We start from the raw sequence: 20298 nt of genomic DNA, 5'->3' as shown, positions 1-20298 counted from the left end.
GGTTTCATATGATTAAATGAAAAGGGATTATTAAGACTTTAAGCATTTCTGAGTCTTGAAAGAAGGCATTCCTTTATTATTGGTTACTACTGTCATATATTCCTAACTTTTGGATCTATTAAACGTGTTTTTCAGTCATGGAGTGTTTGCATTCTTGTGAACACTTTCATTTACTGTCATCAATTCTGATTATTTAAAAGTTTTCTACTTTTCTTCATTTGTAGACAAGCCAGTCTATACATGCTGCACTGTTTTTAATGAGATATCAAAGTGGCTTCCCAGCACTGCCCCTTTTCCTATTTGTATCTTCTTTTAACCAAGTATTTATTATTTCTGCAGTAGTTTTCACTCCTAATGATTTAAACCCAGGTTATCGAAACTTTGGAACATCCATTTAACATTTGATGTTAACAATTAACCACCACCCTTAGCCAACCACTAAATCCACAAATCTAAATCATAGATGTTTGAGATCTTTGAGGGTATCTCTGTGTAGCAGAGCAGAAAGCACAGGACATCTTGAAGCAGAGACAAGTTTCTAGGAATCGGGACCATCAGAGGTCGGGTGGAAATGTGGCAGAGCGAAGAAGGGGACTGAGGTGTATCAACCTTACATGATACATGAACATCTCATTTCCCAGTACTGTAGCCATGAATCAGGGTTTGACAAGTATCAGAAATCACAACTTACCCATCAAGACTACTCAGGCAGTGTGCTGCCGTGACAACCCTATCATCTTCAATCAAACTTCCTCCACAGATGTGGCGCTCACCCAATTTTAGGGAGACCTGCCCAAGGAGAAAGTTAGGAACATAATATATATCTCCCCATTGATGCCATCTCCTTTTGAAACATTTGAAATTAATTCTTCTAATCTGATGTGATATTCTTAAAATACTAATCTAAATTGGGTAGTAGGATATACATTCCCACGAAGTAAACTTATTGGTGGAGAAGTAGAAAGGTGTCAGGAGAAAAACAACACACTCACCTGGGGTCTTGATACTTGAAACAAAAGAAATATTTTACCATTTTCTCATTTAAAAAACAACAACAACAAAAAACAATGTCTTTGTTATTCTGACCTGCCAGGGTTGTCCACCAACTGTTGAATTTTTCCAACTAATTCTGGAGAAGAACCTAGATTCCACAGTAGGCTCCTCACTCTTCCAACCAGCTGCACAAATTCCACACTTGAGTCCTGTGTACAAGGACATAGACACATATTCTGGACTCACCCAGAGTGCCTTGTTTAAGGGTTCCCTTTCTCAAAATTGCATGGCCAGATTTTCCTGCCCTGGCTATCATTCCCATAGCACTCAGCTGCAGGCATTCCCTTTCCCAGTTATGTTCCCGAGAATATGACACAGCCATCTCTGCTCCACTAGGTCTTGCCTCAGGACTTCTCTGCTTGCCCTTTCAGCCCAAACTCCTTTACAGGAGGAGGCAGGTCAGGAAAGAGCCTGCTTTGCTTTTGGTGAATGGCTGGTGCTCACTCTGGGAGGATGAGCATATCATAGATGCAGGTTTTATTAAAGTTGCTGGGGAACAACATAGGCCACTCCTGAAGAGAGAAACAGGGCTTTCCGGTACTCCCACCTGATTGTGTTTCCTTGGAGGAGGAGACTCCGTAGCACAAATGTGGTTAGCAGAACTCTAGAATCCAAAGCATTTCAAAGAGGAAACCTGCCCCAGGCCTGCCTTTGGGAATATCTGGGCCTTCCCTTACCCGCTTTCTTCCCAGGAATGACCACAACACTGGGAAATACTAGAGAAAGGAGTGGTGAAGTGGTCCCCACCCAGCATTCTTGGCCCTGGTGTCTGCGTCCAGGGGTCCTGCTCACCCAGGCTTTGGCAGAGGCCAATGGCAAGTAACAGCAGCAAACCAGCCCTGACCAGCGTCCCCATGCTTGCTGGGGATCTCATGCATTCTCCTCTCAGGCTGGGAAAACAGAGGGAGGAATGTGTGCTCTGCTGCTCTTTATTCCCAACCATCCCACCAATGGGCTGCACCTGCCACGGTCCCTGGCCTTGCAGGTGTTCTTCGTGATCATTCCATCCTGAGCTGCTGCCACTCTCTGGCCACTCAGTTTCTGTGCATCTCCCACACCCCCCTGGTCCTAGAGATAGGCATGAGGTGTCTCAACGGCAGGAGGGCCTCTCACATATTTGCAGAGGTCACTACCAATTGGACTGAGGAAGAAGGTGATTATTAGCTGGAGCATTCTAACGAATTCTGTCCCAGAACAGAGAATGTAGGCCAAGCTGGTGTGTGTGTCTGTGTGTGTGTGTGTGTGTATGTGTGTGAGTGTGTTTAAAAATGAGCCTGGTCACCATAGGAGACACAGAGAGGCATACTTATGAAAGACAGGAGAAGACTATTGACTCTTAATTAGTGCTATCCCTTCTAAGAAGCTTGGTGAAATTATTGACCTTCAAGAGTTTTCCACTGGATAGGAAAGATGAAGTTTATGTTGCTATTGCTTTTGTACTGGCAGTATTATTCATTATTAGCTTCAACAGAATGGGCCAAAGCTTAGGATCCTTCATTTAAGATAATTAAAATTAATTCATTGGTGAAATTATCATGTCAGTATTTTTTTCACAAATATTGTTTGATGATAAGCCTGAAGTTGGGAGGATAAAGCCAGAATTTGTATTGGACTTATATTTTATGAGAAAATTAGGGCAAGACTAAGTGGACATTATGCATCAACTAGCCTGGACATCTACCCCCACACTCAGTTGTCTCACTTCCATATAAAACAGAAATAAAAGTTCCCTCAGATAGTGGGTAAACAAGGTGAGGGAGATAGGCAGCAGACTGGAAAACAGAAGACTGTCAAGATAGTGACAGTGCAGATGCAGGTACATGAGCAGGTGACAGTTACCCAGTGGGGGCAATGACCCCTGTAACTGCAGAAAACAACTTTTGTTGAAAGGCCTGAAAAAATGTGACTAGCTCCCAAAATTGAATTTAAAGTTCAAACTTCCTTGTCCCATGAACCAAAAAGGGATTTCTGTGATTTTTATCTTCCAAGTACCATATCAAATTTTGAAAAGCTCCAGGGCTGTACTGTCCATTATTGTGGACTTTAGCCATCTGTGGCTATTTAATTACAGTTAAATCAGATTAAAGATTGAGTGCTGCATTTCAAATGCTCAATAGCCACCTGTAGATGGTGGTTACCTATAGAACAATGAGATATCATTCCCATCATCATAGAAGGGTTCATTGGACTGTACTGTTCTTGAGAGTAGTGCCATTTTATTTTGATTATCTGTTTCTTTTAAAAAAAATATTTATATATTTATTTTTGCATTACAATTCTAAATACACCATTATATCATAATTTATTGTATCTCTGATTATATATAAGGTATGTTGACACCAAATTCACATCTTCATACATGTATTTTGTATAGTGATGAGGGTGATTATCTGTTTCTAATGGTCCCTTGGAAGACAGTTTGAAAGGATGACTCCTGAGTTTCAAGCATGGAAGCCAGGGGTTCCAGTACAGGGAGAGGACTCTGTAACCTATCAAACTCTTCTGTGGAAATAAAGTACTGAACCTCCATGCCTGAGTACCGCCCATGAAACTTTGAGGTATGCTGGCTGCCTGACCAATGGCCCTTCTGGCTCTCATCCCTCACTTTTGCATTCCCTGAAGTCATCATGCTCACTCCAGGTACACACTATTTTCCAATGAAAGCTCAGAGCTCCAAATGAATTCAAAATCCTCTTTCCTAGCAAGAGGTCAGGTGAAAATCATCAAAAAGTCTTTAGTACATAAAAAGGGAAAGGGGTAGGGGAGAAGGGCAGGTATGTAGTGCAAGAACAGCTGGGCCCAGTGTTCAAGTTGCTGATCGTCCTGTGGGTAGCCTCCCATGAGGCTTACAAACCCTGTCCCTTGCACTCTTCTGCACACAGCTTTAGATGTTCCTTGGTTTCTTTCACACCTGGGAATCTCCATGCAGCTGGGCAGTCTCATCTTGCTACAGCATAGCTCCCTTTGTTTCCAGAGTTCAAAATCTGTAGTCTTGAGTGAGACCTGGTCCTTTTATGGTAGATTCATCCCTTATAGACTTACAAAATAGTGCCTTTTCTTTAAGTGGAAAAAGAGCCACTTGGTAAGAAATATATCCATACAGAGTGGCCAGGTCATTAGACTGAAATTTGCTAAAGTGATGATGGTTTGGGCATCAGTTGCTTGTGGCTATGTTGAAGCATTTAAATGGAAGAATTGTTGTCTTTTAAAAATAACTTTAGTAAACAAAAGAGTTCAAGAAGGGAGTGGATTAGATTACCCCAGAATAGATTTGACTTATGGGAAATCTACCTTTAATTTGGGCATATCACTAGGGTAGAACAAAAATGAGTTACTGTTCAAAGTTTGTGAAGGAAAGAAATATAGCAGCAGCTGGAGATGAAATGGATGGAAAAACTGAAGGACTTTTTTTCAAACAGTTTTGAAAGTGATTGGCAGTTTTTTTTTTTTTTTTTTTTTTTTTGCTAGGGATTAAACTCAGGGGCTATCCTCCCGGCCCCATGTATATGTATTAAGATAGAATTGACAAGAACCAGAAAAAGGAGGAAAGATGATAGAGAGGTAAAAAGAGTAGCATTCCACAAGAAGCAAAATTCAGAGCCAAGGGAGAGGAAAAGATACAAGAGGGTGCAGGTTAATTTGTGGATGGAGTGCAGGTTATTGAGGAAACATCAGCTTTCTAACTTTCATTTACTCTGTAAAGAGGTGAGTTTTCTACTAAGCAAGATGAGCGGAGGAGATCTGGAATGGCTCAGTACTAAAATAGTCAGTATGGTATATGGGGACAGGAGCAGACAAGAGGTACACAGGACAATGTAATACAACGAGTGAATGAATGAATGAGCAATGGAATGAAGACTTTATTTTTTTTATTTCTAAAACACATATGTGCTGGTGATAAGGATATCAATGGGAATTAACCACGGAATACTTGAGAGATTGAAGCCAGACATAATTATTTTCATCATATTTTATACAAAATAGACATTTACATATATTTTACTTTGGAAAAACCTAGGCAAAGTATACATATCAGATTTAGTAGGAGAAATACTTTATGGGAGATATATTTCTAACTGGTACAGCAAAAGCAACTAAAAGGTACATTTATATACAAATGATCAAAATAGGAACTAAAAAGCATATGAGCAAAGAACATGATGTAATTCATTTCCTCCTGACCAAAGGAGGGATCCATATGAGTCACCGCAAATCCAATGATTTCCATATTATCAAATCAAGTCATGTCTTCTAAACATATTCCACTTCCTTAGGAGAAAGTTTTATCTCTTTCCCCCCGAAAGTAAAAAGCAAAATCACTATAAGAATTTTTAAGTGCAGACTGCAAAAGAAGAGTAATTACCTCTGTCATGTTAAAGCACTTAGGAAATTTAGTCACTTTTTGGGTTTTTTGTGTTGCGATGCAGTGATCATCATTATCTTAAGATTCATTTAAAAAAAGCAACATCCATTGGTCTTCTAGTCAGGTGCATAGTGCTTTTCAAATCAATTCAAGAGTACCATTCAGAGGCTCATAGAGCTTACCGGAATCATGAGACTGACCAGTCCTCCATGGGTGATAATTTGACTAGGACAGTGGCTAACATGCCCTAGGTGAGGTGGTTCCTTGGTGGCAAAGCTATGACTAGAATTCAGATGTCTTGAAGTTTGGACTAGTGCAAACCTCCTACAGATCAGCAAGATAAGAAATCCCCAAAGGACATTCCACACATTGGAAATACCAGACATGATACAAATATACACCATGTGCACCATTGACAATGTGAAGAAAACCCTGGATTTCTGGATATAGACATCACCAGGGGCAACTGGTGGTCTAAACTTACAAACTGATAATGAGCATGTATTGTATGGGTGCTGATTTTATGAGGTGCATGTCCAGTTTTTTCCCCCCAGAAGTTTTAGTTGAAAGGATGCTTGGTGATAAAAATGGAACATTTTAATATGAACCATTCGATTCCTATAAATATCTTAACAATTCTGTTTTGCTGCTTTGATTGGTATTAAACCATGCTTTTGACTGTAGTTATTTTATCTCTTTAGAGAAAAGAGCTCATAAAAACAAAAATACTAGATGGCAGGGTGGTGCACACCTGTAATCCCAGCTACTCAGAAAGCTAAGGTAAGTTTGAGGCCAGCCTAGGTAACTTAGCAAGATCCTGTTTCAAAATTTAAACAAACAAACAAAAACGAAAATACAAAAAGGACTGGGGATGTGGCTTAGTGGTAAAACACTTGCCTTCCATGCACATGGTCCTGGGTTCAATCCTCAGCCTCAGTACTGAAAATAAAATGCTAAAAGATGCCATTTAGAAAAGTTTTTCTGTATTTGGGAGATACCATCATATAATCAAATAAAAATAATTTGGAGATCAGGAAATAAAATACACCACAAACAAAACAAACTACTTCTAGCTGTATTTGCTTTGAATGCCATTACTAACATCCTATAAACTTAATTATTCTAAGGTTGAATCCACCATGAAGTCAAAGTAAAAGTTTTTATGTATTTTTTTAAAATCGATTCTAATAAATACATTGAGAATTGATTAACAAAGGTTTTCATGTATGGGCCAGACAGAGTCATGTAGGCCCAAACTCTAAGACACTCTATACCACCTATGAGTTATATAATATCACTTTTATATACTGGGCATCTTATCTGGTGCTTTCAAATGGCAAGGCAACTCATCTCCATCTGAGAACACAAATTCTGTAAGCATAAGGCCAAATTACAGTCCAGTTTCCACAAGTGCAAAACCATCCCACCCTGACACTTGTTTGTTAATCTTGGAATGAGATGTCCTTAACCAACCAATTGTGCCATAAATTATTCTTTAGAATTCTTTGCTTTGTTTTAGTCTAGTAGTTAAAAAGTAAAAATTCGAAAGATTATATCTGTTTGAAAAAAATCATAAACTCCCATTAAAGTTGTCAGGCCTGCAGTGTCTGTAGCCTCAGTGCTGTTGGAATCACCACCCTTCAGCCATATAATAAAGATTTTGAAAGGTTTTCAGTTGTTGCCTAAGGGAAACCAGTGCTGAGAGCCACTGAGTGTGAGGGGACACATCTCACAATGAGCGGAGTGCAGCTCTGCAACTGAGGCATCTGAAACGTCTAATGGAGACCTTAAGAAACCACACACTTGCTTTTTAGTCCCTCTCAAATTATAGTTCCTGCGGGTCAGCTTGTGTGGGATGGTTTGTATTTTCTCATTTGGTCTGGCTGACAATTAGCTGCACAAATACTGCAAAATTTGCATCAGATGAGATACCACCTATAGTAAATTTCACAAGCTTATTCTAAGGGTTGTGAAGTATTATAGGGAGTTGGAATTTACATGGCGCTAATCCTCCTCATTTTGTAATAGGCTTCAAAATAAATAAACCCAAAAGACCATATCTCAGGATTCCCTAAAAATTTGATTTCTTCCAAGGTATCTGCATCTTTGGTTTTAAGCACCTATGTTACATGACTACATCATATTTTTATGAATGCTATTAATAAATAAAAAAACGCTTGAATCATTTTCAAAATCTTGAATAATTCATAAGGTTAAAATAAGCTACTTAAGCCATTCTCACCTCATTGGTCTCTGTCAAAGGGCATGTTAAAGAATTGCCATTTGTGTGGATTTTGAAGATGAGAAGAACTGGTTCTAGGGAGAACTGAAGAACAGGTCAGAAAGACTCAGCCTAGAGGAGGGAATGTGCATGGAGAATTCTTAATGTAGCCGAGAAAAGAATAACAAATAGTGCTCAGAGTAACAAAGTCACAAAGGAAACTGAATATTAGATCAAGTGTCCAGCCAGGCCAAAGCAACTCCTGTCTTGTCCTTCCTTCCTGCCCAGGACTTGCTGCCTAATTCTGGGACCTAGTGCAAAATGAAATCAAGGGGTCTACTGTTTAAAAGTAATTAAGAACTTTAAGCAGAGAATTCAACCAAGAGAGGATGCTTCTTAGTGTCGGACCCTTGAGACAACACGGATGGCACACTCACTAAGCCAGCTCTGCTCCCCCACTTCAGAAAGGGCTCTCAATTCACAGGCCAAGCATGCCTTCATTAAGGGCAAACCAGAGCCATCTCCTTGACTAGCCAGGGCTCTCCACTGTTATTCTGATAAGGATGAATTCCACTTAATATTTCACGTTATAGGGACCAAATGAAATGTTGCAAGATACACTTAACATCTTTGAAAAATAATGTGATTTAATTTCTTATAGGCACCATTTCAACTGAGAAAACTATTTCACTGGCTACATTTCAGTGAAGGATAAAAATATATGACTGAATAAACAATGCTTACTTTCCCTCCCTACCCCTTTGAACAGGTTTTAATGTCCAAGGAGAGGCAGGTGTGTGCAGACAGATGAATCAGAGAATAAGAGAAAGAGGGACTGGGGGACAGAGAACATGAAAAGCAGCAGAGAAAAATCTCCTGAAGGCCATGTGACCCTTTTCCCTCAGAAATTTTCAGACTTTAATTGCCTTTAAATTACCCCAACAAATGTGTACTCATACCTTTAGTGGGCCTTTAAATAAGGCACAATTACTTCAAAATTTGGGGTACAATCTTTTCCATTATCTTTCTAAGCATTAGTTTTGGTTACACACTATCCTGAAAAGTTGTGGTAAAGTCCTAGATACTAGAGACTTCCTGTTTTCAATTTGGGGATGAGAAGTTATGTTGCAATAAATTTAGTCATATGCTTTTTGGCCTAAGGACTACAGAAATATTATATTGGGGTAGGGGGGAGAAAAACCTTTTAAAGATATTTTTAAAGATAAATTTATGCCGTGTAACACTAAAAGACCATTAGAAACAGAAGGTTATAATGGTAATTTATACATTATCAGATTACTGATATGCACAAAAAGATACATGCTAATTTAAAATCTGTCATCATTTGCATTTATAACATCCTCCCCTTCATCCCCAAAGAAGTTTACTTCCACTTATTTAGACTTACCTTGACAAAAGAATAACATATGGGGGCAGTACTTCCTGATCTTGGGTGGTAAGTAGAAGGCTTTTTTACTGGCCTGAGAAGGTGAAATATATGCACCTCCAGGCTGCGATGTCTGTGTGGTACCTGGCTCAGCACATGACCAGTACTGCCTGGAGTGTTTTTGTTTTTAATGATGATGATCAAGTTAGAACCAGGTGTTCCAATTTCTTCATTTCCAAAATATATTACCACCCAAACATTGAAGGCTGAGCCCCAATTCTGTTAACTTGAGTAGGTGGATAATCAATACAATTTTTTTTGAGGGAAATTGTTTAACTATTTTGTAATTCAGATGCATATTTTTGTATGGTCAGTTTTGAAAGATGCTATTAAAACTTATGTACAGAGAAAAAAGTATATATGCATATATATTAAATATTTTATAAGTTAAGAAATAAATAACACTAGAAATAAATGTCAAATTGTAAGTTCACCTTTGCCTTCCTTTTAAATATAAATATATATTTTTTAAATTTTAAGTTTAGACTTTTCCCCTAGATTTTTCGAGTATTCTCCATGAAATCTTCAAAATTACAAGTATAAGACAAAGTTTGGGTTTCAGTCATTCATGTTTTAAGCACAGAATTCTCAATGAAGACTAGGAAGACAAATAAATAGTTATTTTTCCATCTAGTTAGAGTCTATGAAGATTTCTGATATATATTGCAAATATTTTTCAATGGTTAAATATACTTTCCAAAAAAATAATAAATCTTAAGATGTCTGAACATTACAATAATAAAGTAGGACATTTCTCTCAGTTAATATCTTTAATATTTTCTATGTAGAATATACTATTTTTTTCTCCACCAAAATAACAATATATTTGAAGGTGGGGACGTTTGAGATTTTAAATGCACTTTCGAAATCTTGGAGTAGAAAGAACTACTACTCTAGTAATAAAATTAAAATAATTTTAAACATTTCCATAAAGAATTAGGGGCATCATTTTCCTTGATTTTCCTGTAGGGATAAAGATACCCATATACAACTCTAGAAGCTTCCCTTTTGATATATTAGGCAATGGAAAAACTTGCCTCAGAGTGGAATTGAATTTACTCCTCAAAATATCTCTGGTAATATCCTTAGGGGGATATTAGATAAAGCTCACTTAACAATAGCCCTTTTCCCCATATATTCTAGAAGGTTCTACAAAAGCTATTACATACTCATTTCAGGGTCTGGAGAATTAACTGAGCTTCCACTTGGTAGACTTTCCCAAATGGCTTACACCAGAGGATTTATCCTCTTTGAAATAGCTCATCCCATGAAGAATGGATGCTCGGCCTTTAAAGCATTTCGAGCCTCTGTATTTCTGGGGACATGAATGTCTAAACTATGAAAGTGAATTAGATCTCCAGGTTGCAAAAGCACAGAAATGTATCAAGGGAAATCGGGAGTTAAACCAAACAAAAATCTGTAAAATGTGTAGCTGCTGTTTTCCTTTCCTCTCAGATCATCCTGCCTGGCTTGCTGATTTTGTCTTTTTCCTCATGGAAACGCAAGTCCTTCAGCACAGGGCTACTAGCAGACACCCCAAGGTCTGCCACCCCAAACTCAGAGTCTTGAGAGGAATGCATGACTGGTTGTGCCCCCGCGGATGTGAAAGCAAGGTCCCCATCACTTGTCCTCTTCCAGGGGCACCAGCATTGTCCCATGAGATGGGTTTAACAGTGCTACGTTTGATCCTTTTCTCGAACTTCCTGTAATCGTTTTTCTAGGCGATCCAATTTGGCTAGATTTTCCTTCAGCAGTTTGCTGTCTGGAACCAGCTGTAAAGCTCTCTCATAATACGCTCTTGCAGACACATAGTTTCCCTGTGGGGAAAAAGAAAGAGAACAATTATCCTCGGTTCCATCAGAACACTTTTCCAGAGCATGGGGAGACAGAAAAACTGTCTGCCCAGTTTAACATTTCCTTTTCATAAGGAAATCTTGTCAGCATGTGCCATTTTATTGTTATCTATTGGTGCTTTTGGAGAATCCATTTGTTTTGAGTACCAGACCAGCTGGAGAATGTGAAGGATAAGCATTATATCATAAGGTTAAATGGAAGAAAAAAACTGATTTTCAGTTCTATTAGTGTAGGGCATGAGGCTATCATTTCATAGTGATCCCAAGGAGTTAGCCCTGTTCCTTTTTTTTTTTTTAAACTGGTTCTTTTTAGTTATACATGGCAGTAGAAGTCACTTCAGTATAATTATGCAAGCATGGAATATATCTATGGAACCAACTAGGTGCCCTGTTCCTTTATAAAATAAAATGGAGCCATGGTTAGGAAAAAGAGAGAGAGAGGAAGAGGGTGGGGTGTTTTGGAAACTGCAAGAATAATGATTAAATGGTTTACTTAATGACTGTATCTTCTTAGTGGTAGAAGTCATTCTAATTTTCAAATTGAAACATAAAAAGTGACTTTTGCCTAACATAGGCTTTACATCATGAAAATACTTGATGAAAATATGGGGTTAAATTTATCTAGTACCCTAGGTGATGGTGATACTTAACCATTATATATTCAGTGTAGGAGGGAAGGTATGTTTCTCTGACCTGCTGAATAAACCTGTCCCCACCCTTCGTTGGCATGCATCTGTTTTGTTTAGTGACTCCCCAGTTGGCAACCATATATGCCTGGTCCCAGATGGTCTCTGGCAAATTAATCACAGCCATTAGCCTTTTCTCCAGCCCTTTTCTATTATTCATGTATTGCCTCCCTTGTTTGCTCCACCCTTTCAGATCTGTGTCCTGCAAAATCCCAGAGCTAGGAATATTAGAGTTCTCCCCACTCTAAAAATACATTAATACTGGTGTTTTTACATGCTATACCTTATTCTCAGTTACAACGTCCATGTGGATGAACAGCTAAGCTCAGCAATCTAAATTTCCATCACAATTTAAAATTGTATCTCTTGGAATAAAAGTAGTAGGTAGCAACTAGCAACTAATACTTATTGAAAGCTAATCATCTTCCAAATAAGTTGCTGTGTGTCAAAAGTTTAGCAACTGCCTGATGTAGTGAACTCTCAATGTGATACCATCAATACTGTTATTAAATCTTGCCTGTTTCTCATAGTATTCACTTGTATATTCATGAAAGGTAGTGGAAATGACAGAACAAGAAATTGTACATGGAATCCAAGCTCTGGTATGTGCAATAAATGAAAGTGTTTCTGATTATTAACACTCACTCTGAAAAGAGGCTAAACAGATTGCTGACAAGTGGAATCTTAGATTTGCTACATTCAATTATTATTTTTTCAACTCAAGAATCTATCTTGTAAGGCTTTGATTTTTATCAAGCTTGGCACACATGTGCTGACAACCACACATTTGTGGCTATTAAAGTGTTCTCCAAATATGTTTTTATTGCAGTTGAGCTTGAAATTGTTCTTTCAGGAAGTTGCACTGAACTTAGGTCTTATACCAGTGCCTTGGCATCTTCTCTGATCAGCAGGTTTCTCTGTCCTTTCGAAAGAAACCTAGTTCATTTTCTCTCTCTCAAATTGCTGTATTCTTGATTAAACTGGAAACCATATATTTTTTAAAAAAATTATATCCTTAATTCAGTATTTCCAATTCCATGCTAGGTAGGGAGTTCGAAATGTCCAATTTCTAGAAAAGTGCTAATATGATAGCCACTAATTACCTGCGGTTATTTGGATTTAATGACAATAAATTAAGAATTCAATTCCTCAGTTGCATCAGCCACATTTCACCTGCTCAATAGCCCCATGTGGCTGGTCACTACTTCCTTGGCCAATGCAGATACAGAACATGTCAATCATCACAGAAAGATCTACTGGACAACATGCCATTCTAGAAACTGCAGATTACTGATCTGTGGCAGAACTGAATATAGTACTTAGTAATATGATCTGGCCCAGGGACCTCTTTGTTTATAAGAAAATGTAGTACAGTTTTTTTTTTTTTGGTCTACGTATTTCATCTTATATAAAACTTCATAGAAAGTATTATAGGTTAAGCATCCCTAATGAGAAAATGCAAAGTGCTCCAAGCTCTGAATCTTTTTGAGCATTAACCTGATATCTCAAGTAGAGAATTCCACACCTAACTTCATGTGATAGGTCACCTGTCAAACTGTAGGCACATTGTAAATCTCGTATAAAACTACCTTCAGGAAATGTGTATAAAAGACTTACACGAAACACAAAGAAATTTTGTATTGGGTCCCATTCCCAATATATCTCATTATGTATATGCAAAAATTCTACCACTCTCAAAAAAATCAGAGACAATTCTGTCCCAAGTGTTTACCGTAAGTAATATTTAAATTGTGTCTTTTATTACTAAGTAGTATGAGCAGGAGACAACCATGAAACTCACGGCCTTATCCCCTTCTCTTGAGTCACCTCAGAAAGCCTTATTCAAACTCTCCACCTTCTCACTGGCCTTAGGCCTGCCCAAGTTCCCCCCAGGCACAGAGAAGGAGTTAGGCCCAGGAATGGGATGACACTGCCCATTGCACACACCATTCAGCAATGCAAAAGATGCAGAATGTTCAGGACTGTTCTTCTAGGCTTCATGATAATCGTGAAGGCTAAGCACATCTATATGACCACATCCAAGCTATACGACTGCTCTCTATATAGATGTTAGATTGTATATATGAACTCACTTGTGGACCATTTTAAAACTATAAATGTGATGGCTCAACTTCACACAAGATGTCTGCAGTAACAACAAAACAGAGGCTAATTTTTAATCACTGTTGGTTACATTTTAAAACAACATACTCAATAGATCCTTCCCCAATATATATGTAGATTCATTATATATATGTATATATATTCATTTTATATACATGTGTATGTGTGTGTGTGTGTATTCATTATATATTTTGCAAAGGATCTATTGAGTATGTTGAATTATTTACAGGGGAAGTGTCTCTAAATTTAAAGCACTGGGCTCAACTGGACAATAATACACTGTTTTATCTGCATTTCTAGACTTCTTGGATACTCTTAAGTATATCTGTCATACTTGTTCCAATTAACAATTGAACCCATAGCTTTAACTGCCACCATATTCCATCTGAACAAATACTAGCACATTGTTTTGAAATAAAACTACTTATTATACAATTTAAAATATTTAAACTTATGATTTTACTACTTTCAAGTAAGCTCATTCTATTTCCCAACTGGATATTGCTAGACACTCTCGAATATTATTAAGATCAGAACTTGAGTTCCTTGACTAGGATAAAGGTCATGTTTAGATTCACCATCTCTTAAGTCAAGGCTGTCAGTCGCAGGCTAACTGTCCTCCTCACCTATGTAGTCAGGAGCTTTTGACTTGTTTGTTCATTGATGTGTTCCCAATTCATAAGGGTACCTGGCACATAGGATGCTCTCCACAGATGCTTGTAAGATGAATGAATGAATGAATGAATGAATGAATGGTGGCAGTGAATCTTTGATTTCATTAGTTATAAACAATAGTCCCCCTAAAGGTTATTTAAATCCTTGGCAAATTTACCCAAAGTTAGCTTTCCTTTAGAGAAGTGAAACAAGGCCTGCCAGGTAGGCGGAACTGTGACCACAAACAGAAAAGGCCCAGTGGCCCGCGGCGGGACAGAGCTTCCAATCACTCCTGCAAGGTAGGCGGGCCTGCGACCCACCGGCAGAAGAGGAGCAGCGGCATGCTGAGAGGCAGAGCCGCCCCCTCCCCCTGCGCCAGCAAGGTAGACAGAACTGTGACCACCCACAGAGCAGGCCCAGCGATCTGCTGAGGGGCAGAGCCGCCCCCCACCCCCCGCGCCTGCCAGGTAGGCGGAACTGTGACCACCGACAGAAAAGGCCCAGTGGCCTGCGGCGGGACAGAGCTTCCAATCACTCCTGCAAGGTAGGCGGGCCTGCGACCCACAGGCAGAAGAGGAGCAGCCGCCTGCTGAGAGGCAGAGCCGCCCCCTCCCCCTGCTCCGGCAAGGTAGACAGAACTGTGACCACCCACAGAGCAGGCCCAGCGGCCTGCTGAGGGGCAGAGCCGCCCCCCACCCCCCGCGCCTGCCAGGTAGGCGGAACTGTGACCACTGACAGAAAAGGCCCAGTGGCCCGCGGCGGGACAGAGCTTCCAATCACTCCTGCAAGGTAGGCGGGCCTGCGACCCACCGGCAGAAGAGGAGCAGCAGCCTGCTGAGAGGCAGTGTCGCCCCCCTCCTCCTGCGCTGGCAAGGTAGACGGAACTGTGACCACCCACAGAACAGGCCCAGCGGCCTGCTGACGGGCAGAGCCGCCCCCCACCCCCCGCGCCTGCCAGGTAGGCGGAACTGTGACCACTGATAGAAAAGGCCCAGTGGCCCGCGGAGGGGCAGAGCTTCCAATCACTCCTGCAAGGTAGGCGGGCCTGCAACCCAGCAGCAGAAGAGGAGCGGCGGCCTGCTGAGAGGCAGAGCCGCCCCCTCCCCCGGCGCCTGCAAGGTAGACAGAACTGTGACCACCATCAGAACAGGCCAGTCCTGCAACCGACAGACAGAACAGGCCCAGTGGCCTGAGGAAGGGTAGAGCCGCCCCGCCCCCCGCACCTACAAGGTAGGCGGACCTGCGACCCACTGGCAGAACAGCCCCAGAGGCCTGCAGAGGGGCAGTGCCGCTGCCTGCGCCTGCAAAGTAGGCAGAACTGCGACCACCAACAGAACAAGCCTAGCGGCCCGCAGAGGGACAGAGCCGCCGCCCGCGCCTGCAAGGTAGGCGGACCTGCTACCGGCCGGCAGAGCAGGCCCAGTGGCCTGCCGGCGTGGTAGGCACATTGCCCCAATTGGAGGAGGGGTAGAGCCGCCGCCCGCGCCTGCGAGGGAGACTTTGCAACTATACAAGACCAATATAAATATATAGGGGGAAAATTCAATAGCACAACAGTTTCACCAAGTAGAAAGGAACGCTAACAGTATGAAGAGACAAGGAAAGAAAGGACCACAAGCAATGCAGGTCAACTCAACGTTAAAAGACGTAATAGCTGCAGCAGATGGAATGTCAGATAAAGAATTCAGGATATACATGCTTCAGATGATCTGGAGTCTCAAGGAAGACATCAGACAGCAAAATCAGACAATGAAAGATCACTTCAACAATGAATTACATAAACAAATCCAAGAAGCAAAAGATCAACTATACAGGGAGATAGAGGTTATAAAAAACAAACAAACAGAAATCCTAGAAATGCAGGAAGCAATAAACCAACTTAAAAACTCAATTGAGAATACTACCAGCAGAGTAGAACACTTAGAAGATAGAACATCAGACAATGAAGATAAAGTATTTCAACTTGAAAAGAACATAGACAGCTCAGCAAGAATGTTGAGAAACCATGAGCAGAACATCCAAGAAATATGGGATAACATCAAGAGACCAAATTTAAGAGTCATTGGGATACAGGAAGGGACAGAGTTTCAAACCAAAGGAATAAGCAATCTATTCAATGAAATAATACGAGAAAACTTCCCAGACTTGAAGAATGAGACAGAATCCCAAATCCTAGAAGCCTACAGGACGCCGAATGTGCAAAATCATAAGAGACCAACACCTAGACACATTATAATGAAGATGCCCAACATACAGAATAAGGAGAGAATTTTAAAAGCTACAAGAGAAAGGAAGCAGATCACATTTAGGGGTAAGCCAATCAGGATAACAGCTGATCTTTCAACACAGACTCTGAAAGCTAGAAGATCCTGGAATAACATATTTCAAACACTGAAATAAAATGGGTTCCAACCAAGAATTGTGTTTCCAGCGAAATTAAGCTTCAAGATGGAAGATGAAATTAAAACCATCCACGATAAACAAAAGTTAAAAGAATTTGCAGCTAGAAAACCATCTCTTCTAAACATCCTTGGCAAAACATTACAGGAAGAGGAAATGGAAAATAACAATGAAAACCAACAGTGGGAGGTAGGACAGTAAAGGGGGGAAAAATAATCAAAGAGGAAAACAAACCATGTTTAGTAACATAAATAAACAAATATGGCTGGAAGAACAACCCATATCTCAATAATAACCCTAAATGTTAATGGCTTAAACTCACCAATCAAGAGACACAGGCTAGTAGAATGGATCACAAAACAAGACCCAACAATATGCTGCCTACAGGAGACGCATTTGATAGGAAAAGACATACATAGGCTGAAGGTGAAAGGTTGGGAAAAATCATATCACTCATATGGACTTCGGAAACAAGCAGGAGTGTCCATACTCATATCAAATAAAATAGATTTCAAGCCAAAGTTAATCAAAAGGGATAAAGAGGGACACTACATACTGCTTAAGGGAACCATACACCAACAAGACATAACAATCATAAATATATATGCCCCAAACAATGGTGCAGCTATGTTCATCAAACAAACTCTTCTCAAGTTCAAGAGTCTAATAGACCACCATACAATAATCATGGGAGACTTCAACACACCTTTCTCGCCACTGGACAGATCTTCCAAACAAAAGTTGAATAAGGAAACTATAGAACTCAATAACACAATTAATAACCTAGACTTAATTGACATATATAGAATATAACACCCAACATCAAGCAGTTACACTTTTTTCTCAGCAGCACATGGATCCTTCTCAAAAATAGATCATATATTATGTCACAGGGAAACTCTTAGACAATACAAAGGAGTAGAGATAATACCATGCATCCTATCTGATCATAACGGAATGGAACTGAAAATCAACGATAAAAGAAGGAAGGAAAAAGAATACATCACTTGGAGAATGAACAATAGGTTACTGAATGATCAATGGGTTATTGAAGACATCAAGAAGGAAATTAAAAATTCTTAGAGATTAATGAAAACACTGACACAACATATCGGAATCTATGGGACACATTGAAAGCAGTTCTAAGAGGAAAATTCATTGCTTGGAGTTCATTCCTTAAAAAAAAGAAAAAACCAACAAATAAATGATCTCATACTTCATCTCAAAATCCTAGAAAAAGAAGAGCAAAACAACAGCAAAAGAAGTAGAAGGCAAGAAATAATTAAAATCAGAGCTGAAATTAATGAAATCGAAACAAAAGAAACAATTGAAAAAATTGACAAAACTAAAAGTTGGTTCTTTGAAAAAATAAACAAAATCGACAGACCCTTAGCCATGCTAGCGAAGAGAAGAAGAGAGAGAACTCAAATTACTAGCATACGGGATGAAAAAGGCAATATCACAACAGACACTTCAGATATACAGAAGATAATCAAAAATTATTTTGAATCCTTATACTCCAATAAATTAGAAGATAGTGAAGGCATCCATAAATTTCTTAAGTCATATGATCTGCCCAGATTGAGTCAGGAGGATATAGACAACCTAAACAGACCAATATCAATTGAGGAAATAGAAGAAACCATCAAAAGACTACCAACTAAGAAAAGCCCAGGACCGGATGGGTATACAGCAGAGTTTTACAAAACCTTTAAAGAGGAACTAATACCAATACTTTTCAAGCTACTTCGGGAAATAGAAAAAGAGGGAGAACTTCCAAATTCATTCTACGAGGCCAACATCACCCTGATACCTAAACCAGACAAAGACACTTCAAAGAAAGAAAACTACAGACCAATATCTCTAATGAACCTAGATGCAAAAATCCTCAATAAAATTCTGGCGAATCGGATACAAAAACATATCAAAAAAATTGTGCACCATGATCAAGTAGGATTCATCCCTGGGATGCAAGGCTGGTTCAATATACGGAAATCAATAAATGTTATTCACCACATCAATAGACTTAAAAATAAGAACCATATGATCATCTCGATAGATGCGGAAAAAGCATTTGACAAAGTACAGCATCCCTTTATGTTCAAAACTCTAGAAAAACTAGGGATAACAGGAACATACCTCAATATTGTAAAAGCAATCTATGCTAAGCCTCAGGCTAGCATCATTCTGAATGGAGAAAAATTGAAGGCATTCCCTCTAAAATCTGGAACAAGACAGGGATGCCCTCTCTCACCACTTCTGTTCAACATAGTTCTTGAAACACTGGCCAGAGCAATTAGACAGATGAAAGAAATTAAAGGCATCAAAATAGGAAAAGAAGAACTTAAATTACCACTATTTGCAGATGACATGATTCTATACCTAGCAGACCCAAAAGGGTCTACAAAGAAACTATTAGAGCTAATATATGAATTCAGCAAAGTGGCAGGATATAAAATCAACACGCATAAATCAAAGGCATTCCTGTATATCAGCGACAAATCCTCTGAAATGGAAATGAGGACAACCACTCCATTCACAATATCTTCAAAAAAAATAAAATACTTGGGAATCAACCTAACAAAAGAGGTGAAAGACTTATACAATGAAAACTACAGAACCCTAAAGAGAGAAATAGAAGAAGATCTTAGAAGATGGAAAAATATACCCTGTTCATGGATAGGCAGAACTAACATCATCAAAATGGCGATATTACCAAAAGTTCTCTATAGGTTTAATGCAATGCCAATCAAAATCCCAATGGCATTTCTTGTAGAAATAGAGAAAGCAATCATGAAATTCATATGGAAAAATAAACGACCCAGAATAGCAAAAACAACTCTAAGCAGGAAGTGTGAATCAGGCGGTATAGCGATACCAGACTTCAAACTATACTACACAGCAATAGTAACAAAAACAGCATGGTACTGGTACCAAAACAGGCGGGTGGACCAATGGTACAGAATAGAGGACACAGAAACCAATCCACAAAACTACAACTATCTTATATTTGATAAAGGGGCTAAAAGCATGCAATGGAGGAAGGATAGCATCTTCAACAAATGGTGCTGGGAAAACTGGAAATCCATATGCAACAAAATGAAACTGAATCCCTTTCTCTCGCCATGCACAAAAGTTAATTCAAAATGGATCAAGGAGCTTGATATCAAATCAGAGACACGCTGTCTGATAGAAGAAAAAGTTGGCTACGATCTACATACTGTGGGGTCGGGCTCCAAATTCCTCAATAGGACACCCATAGCACAAAAGTTAATAACTAGAATCAACAAATGGGACTTACTCAAACTAAAAAGTTTTTTCTCAGCAAAAGAAACAATAAGAGAGGTAAATAGAGAGCCTACATCCTGGGAACAAATCTTTACTCCTCACACTTCAGATAGAGCCCTAATATCCAGAGTATACAAAGAACTCAAAAAATTAGACAATAAGAGAACAAACAACCCAATCAACAAATGGGCCAAGGACCTGAACAGACA

The 20298-nt window shown here is 39.4% G+C and overlaps 2 protein-coding genes across 2 annotated transcripts in view; both read right to left on the bottom strand.

Moving 5' to 3' along the window:
- Window positions 1-1909, bottom strand: part of Ovch1 (ovochymase 1) — a 58887-nt gene extending 56978 nt beyond the window's left edge. The window contains 3 exon segments of the mRNA XM_071609290.1: window positions 692-789; window positions 1087-1202; window positions 1846-1909. Of these exon segments, the coding sequence (XP_071465391.1) occupies window positions 692-789; window positions 1087-1202; window positions 1846-1909 (278 nt within the window).
- Window positions 1910-4921: 3012 nt separating this feature from the next.
- Tmtc1 (transmembrane O-mannosyltransferase targeting cadherins 1) overlaps window positions 4922-20298 on the bottom strand; it is a 267820-nt gene continuing 252443 nt past the window's right edge. Inside the window, exon 20 of the mRNA XM_071610020.1 lies at window positions 4922-10901. Coding sequence (XP_071466121.1) covers window positions 10761-10901 — 141 coding nt within the window. The 3' untranslated portion in view covers window positions 4922-10760. The remainder of the gene's footprint in view (window positions 10902-20298) is intronic.

This window comes from Marmota flaviventris, chromosome 3 (genome assembly GCF_047511675.1).
Source record: "Marmota flaviventris isolate mMarFla1 chromosome 3, mMarFla1.hap1, whole genome shotgun sequence".
Lineage (NCBI taxonomy): Eukaryota > Metazoa > Chordata > Mammalia > Rodentia > Sciuridae > Marmota > Marmota flaviventris.
The sequence above is the reverse complement of the archived record's forward strand: the minus strand, read 5'-3'. Positions and strand labels throughout refer to the sequence as shown.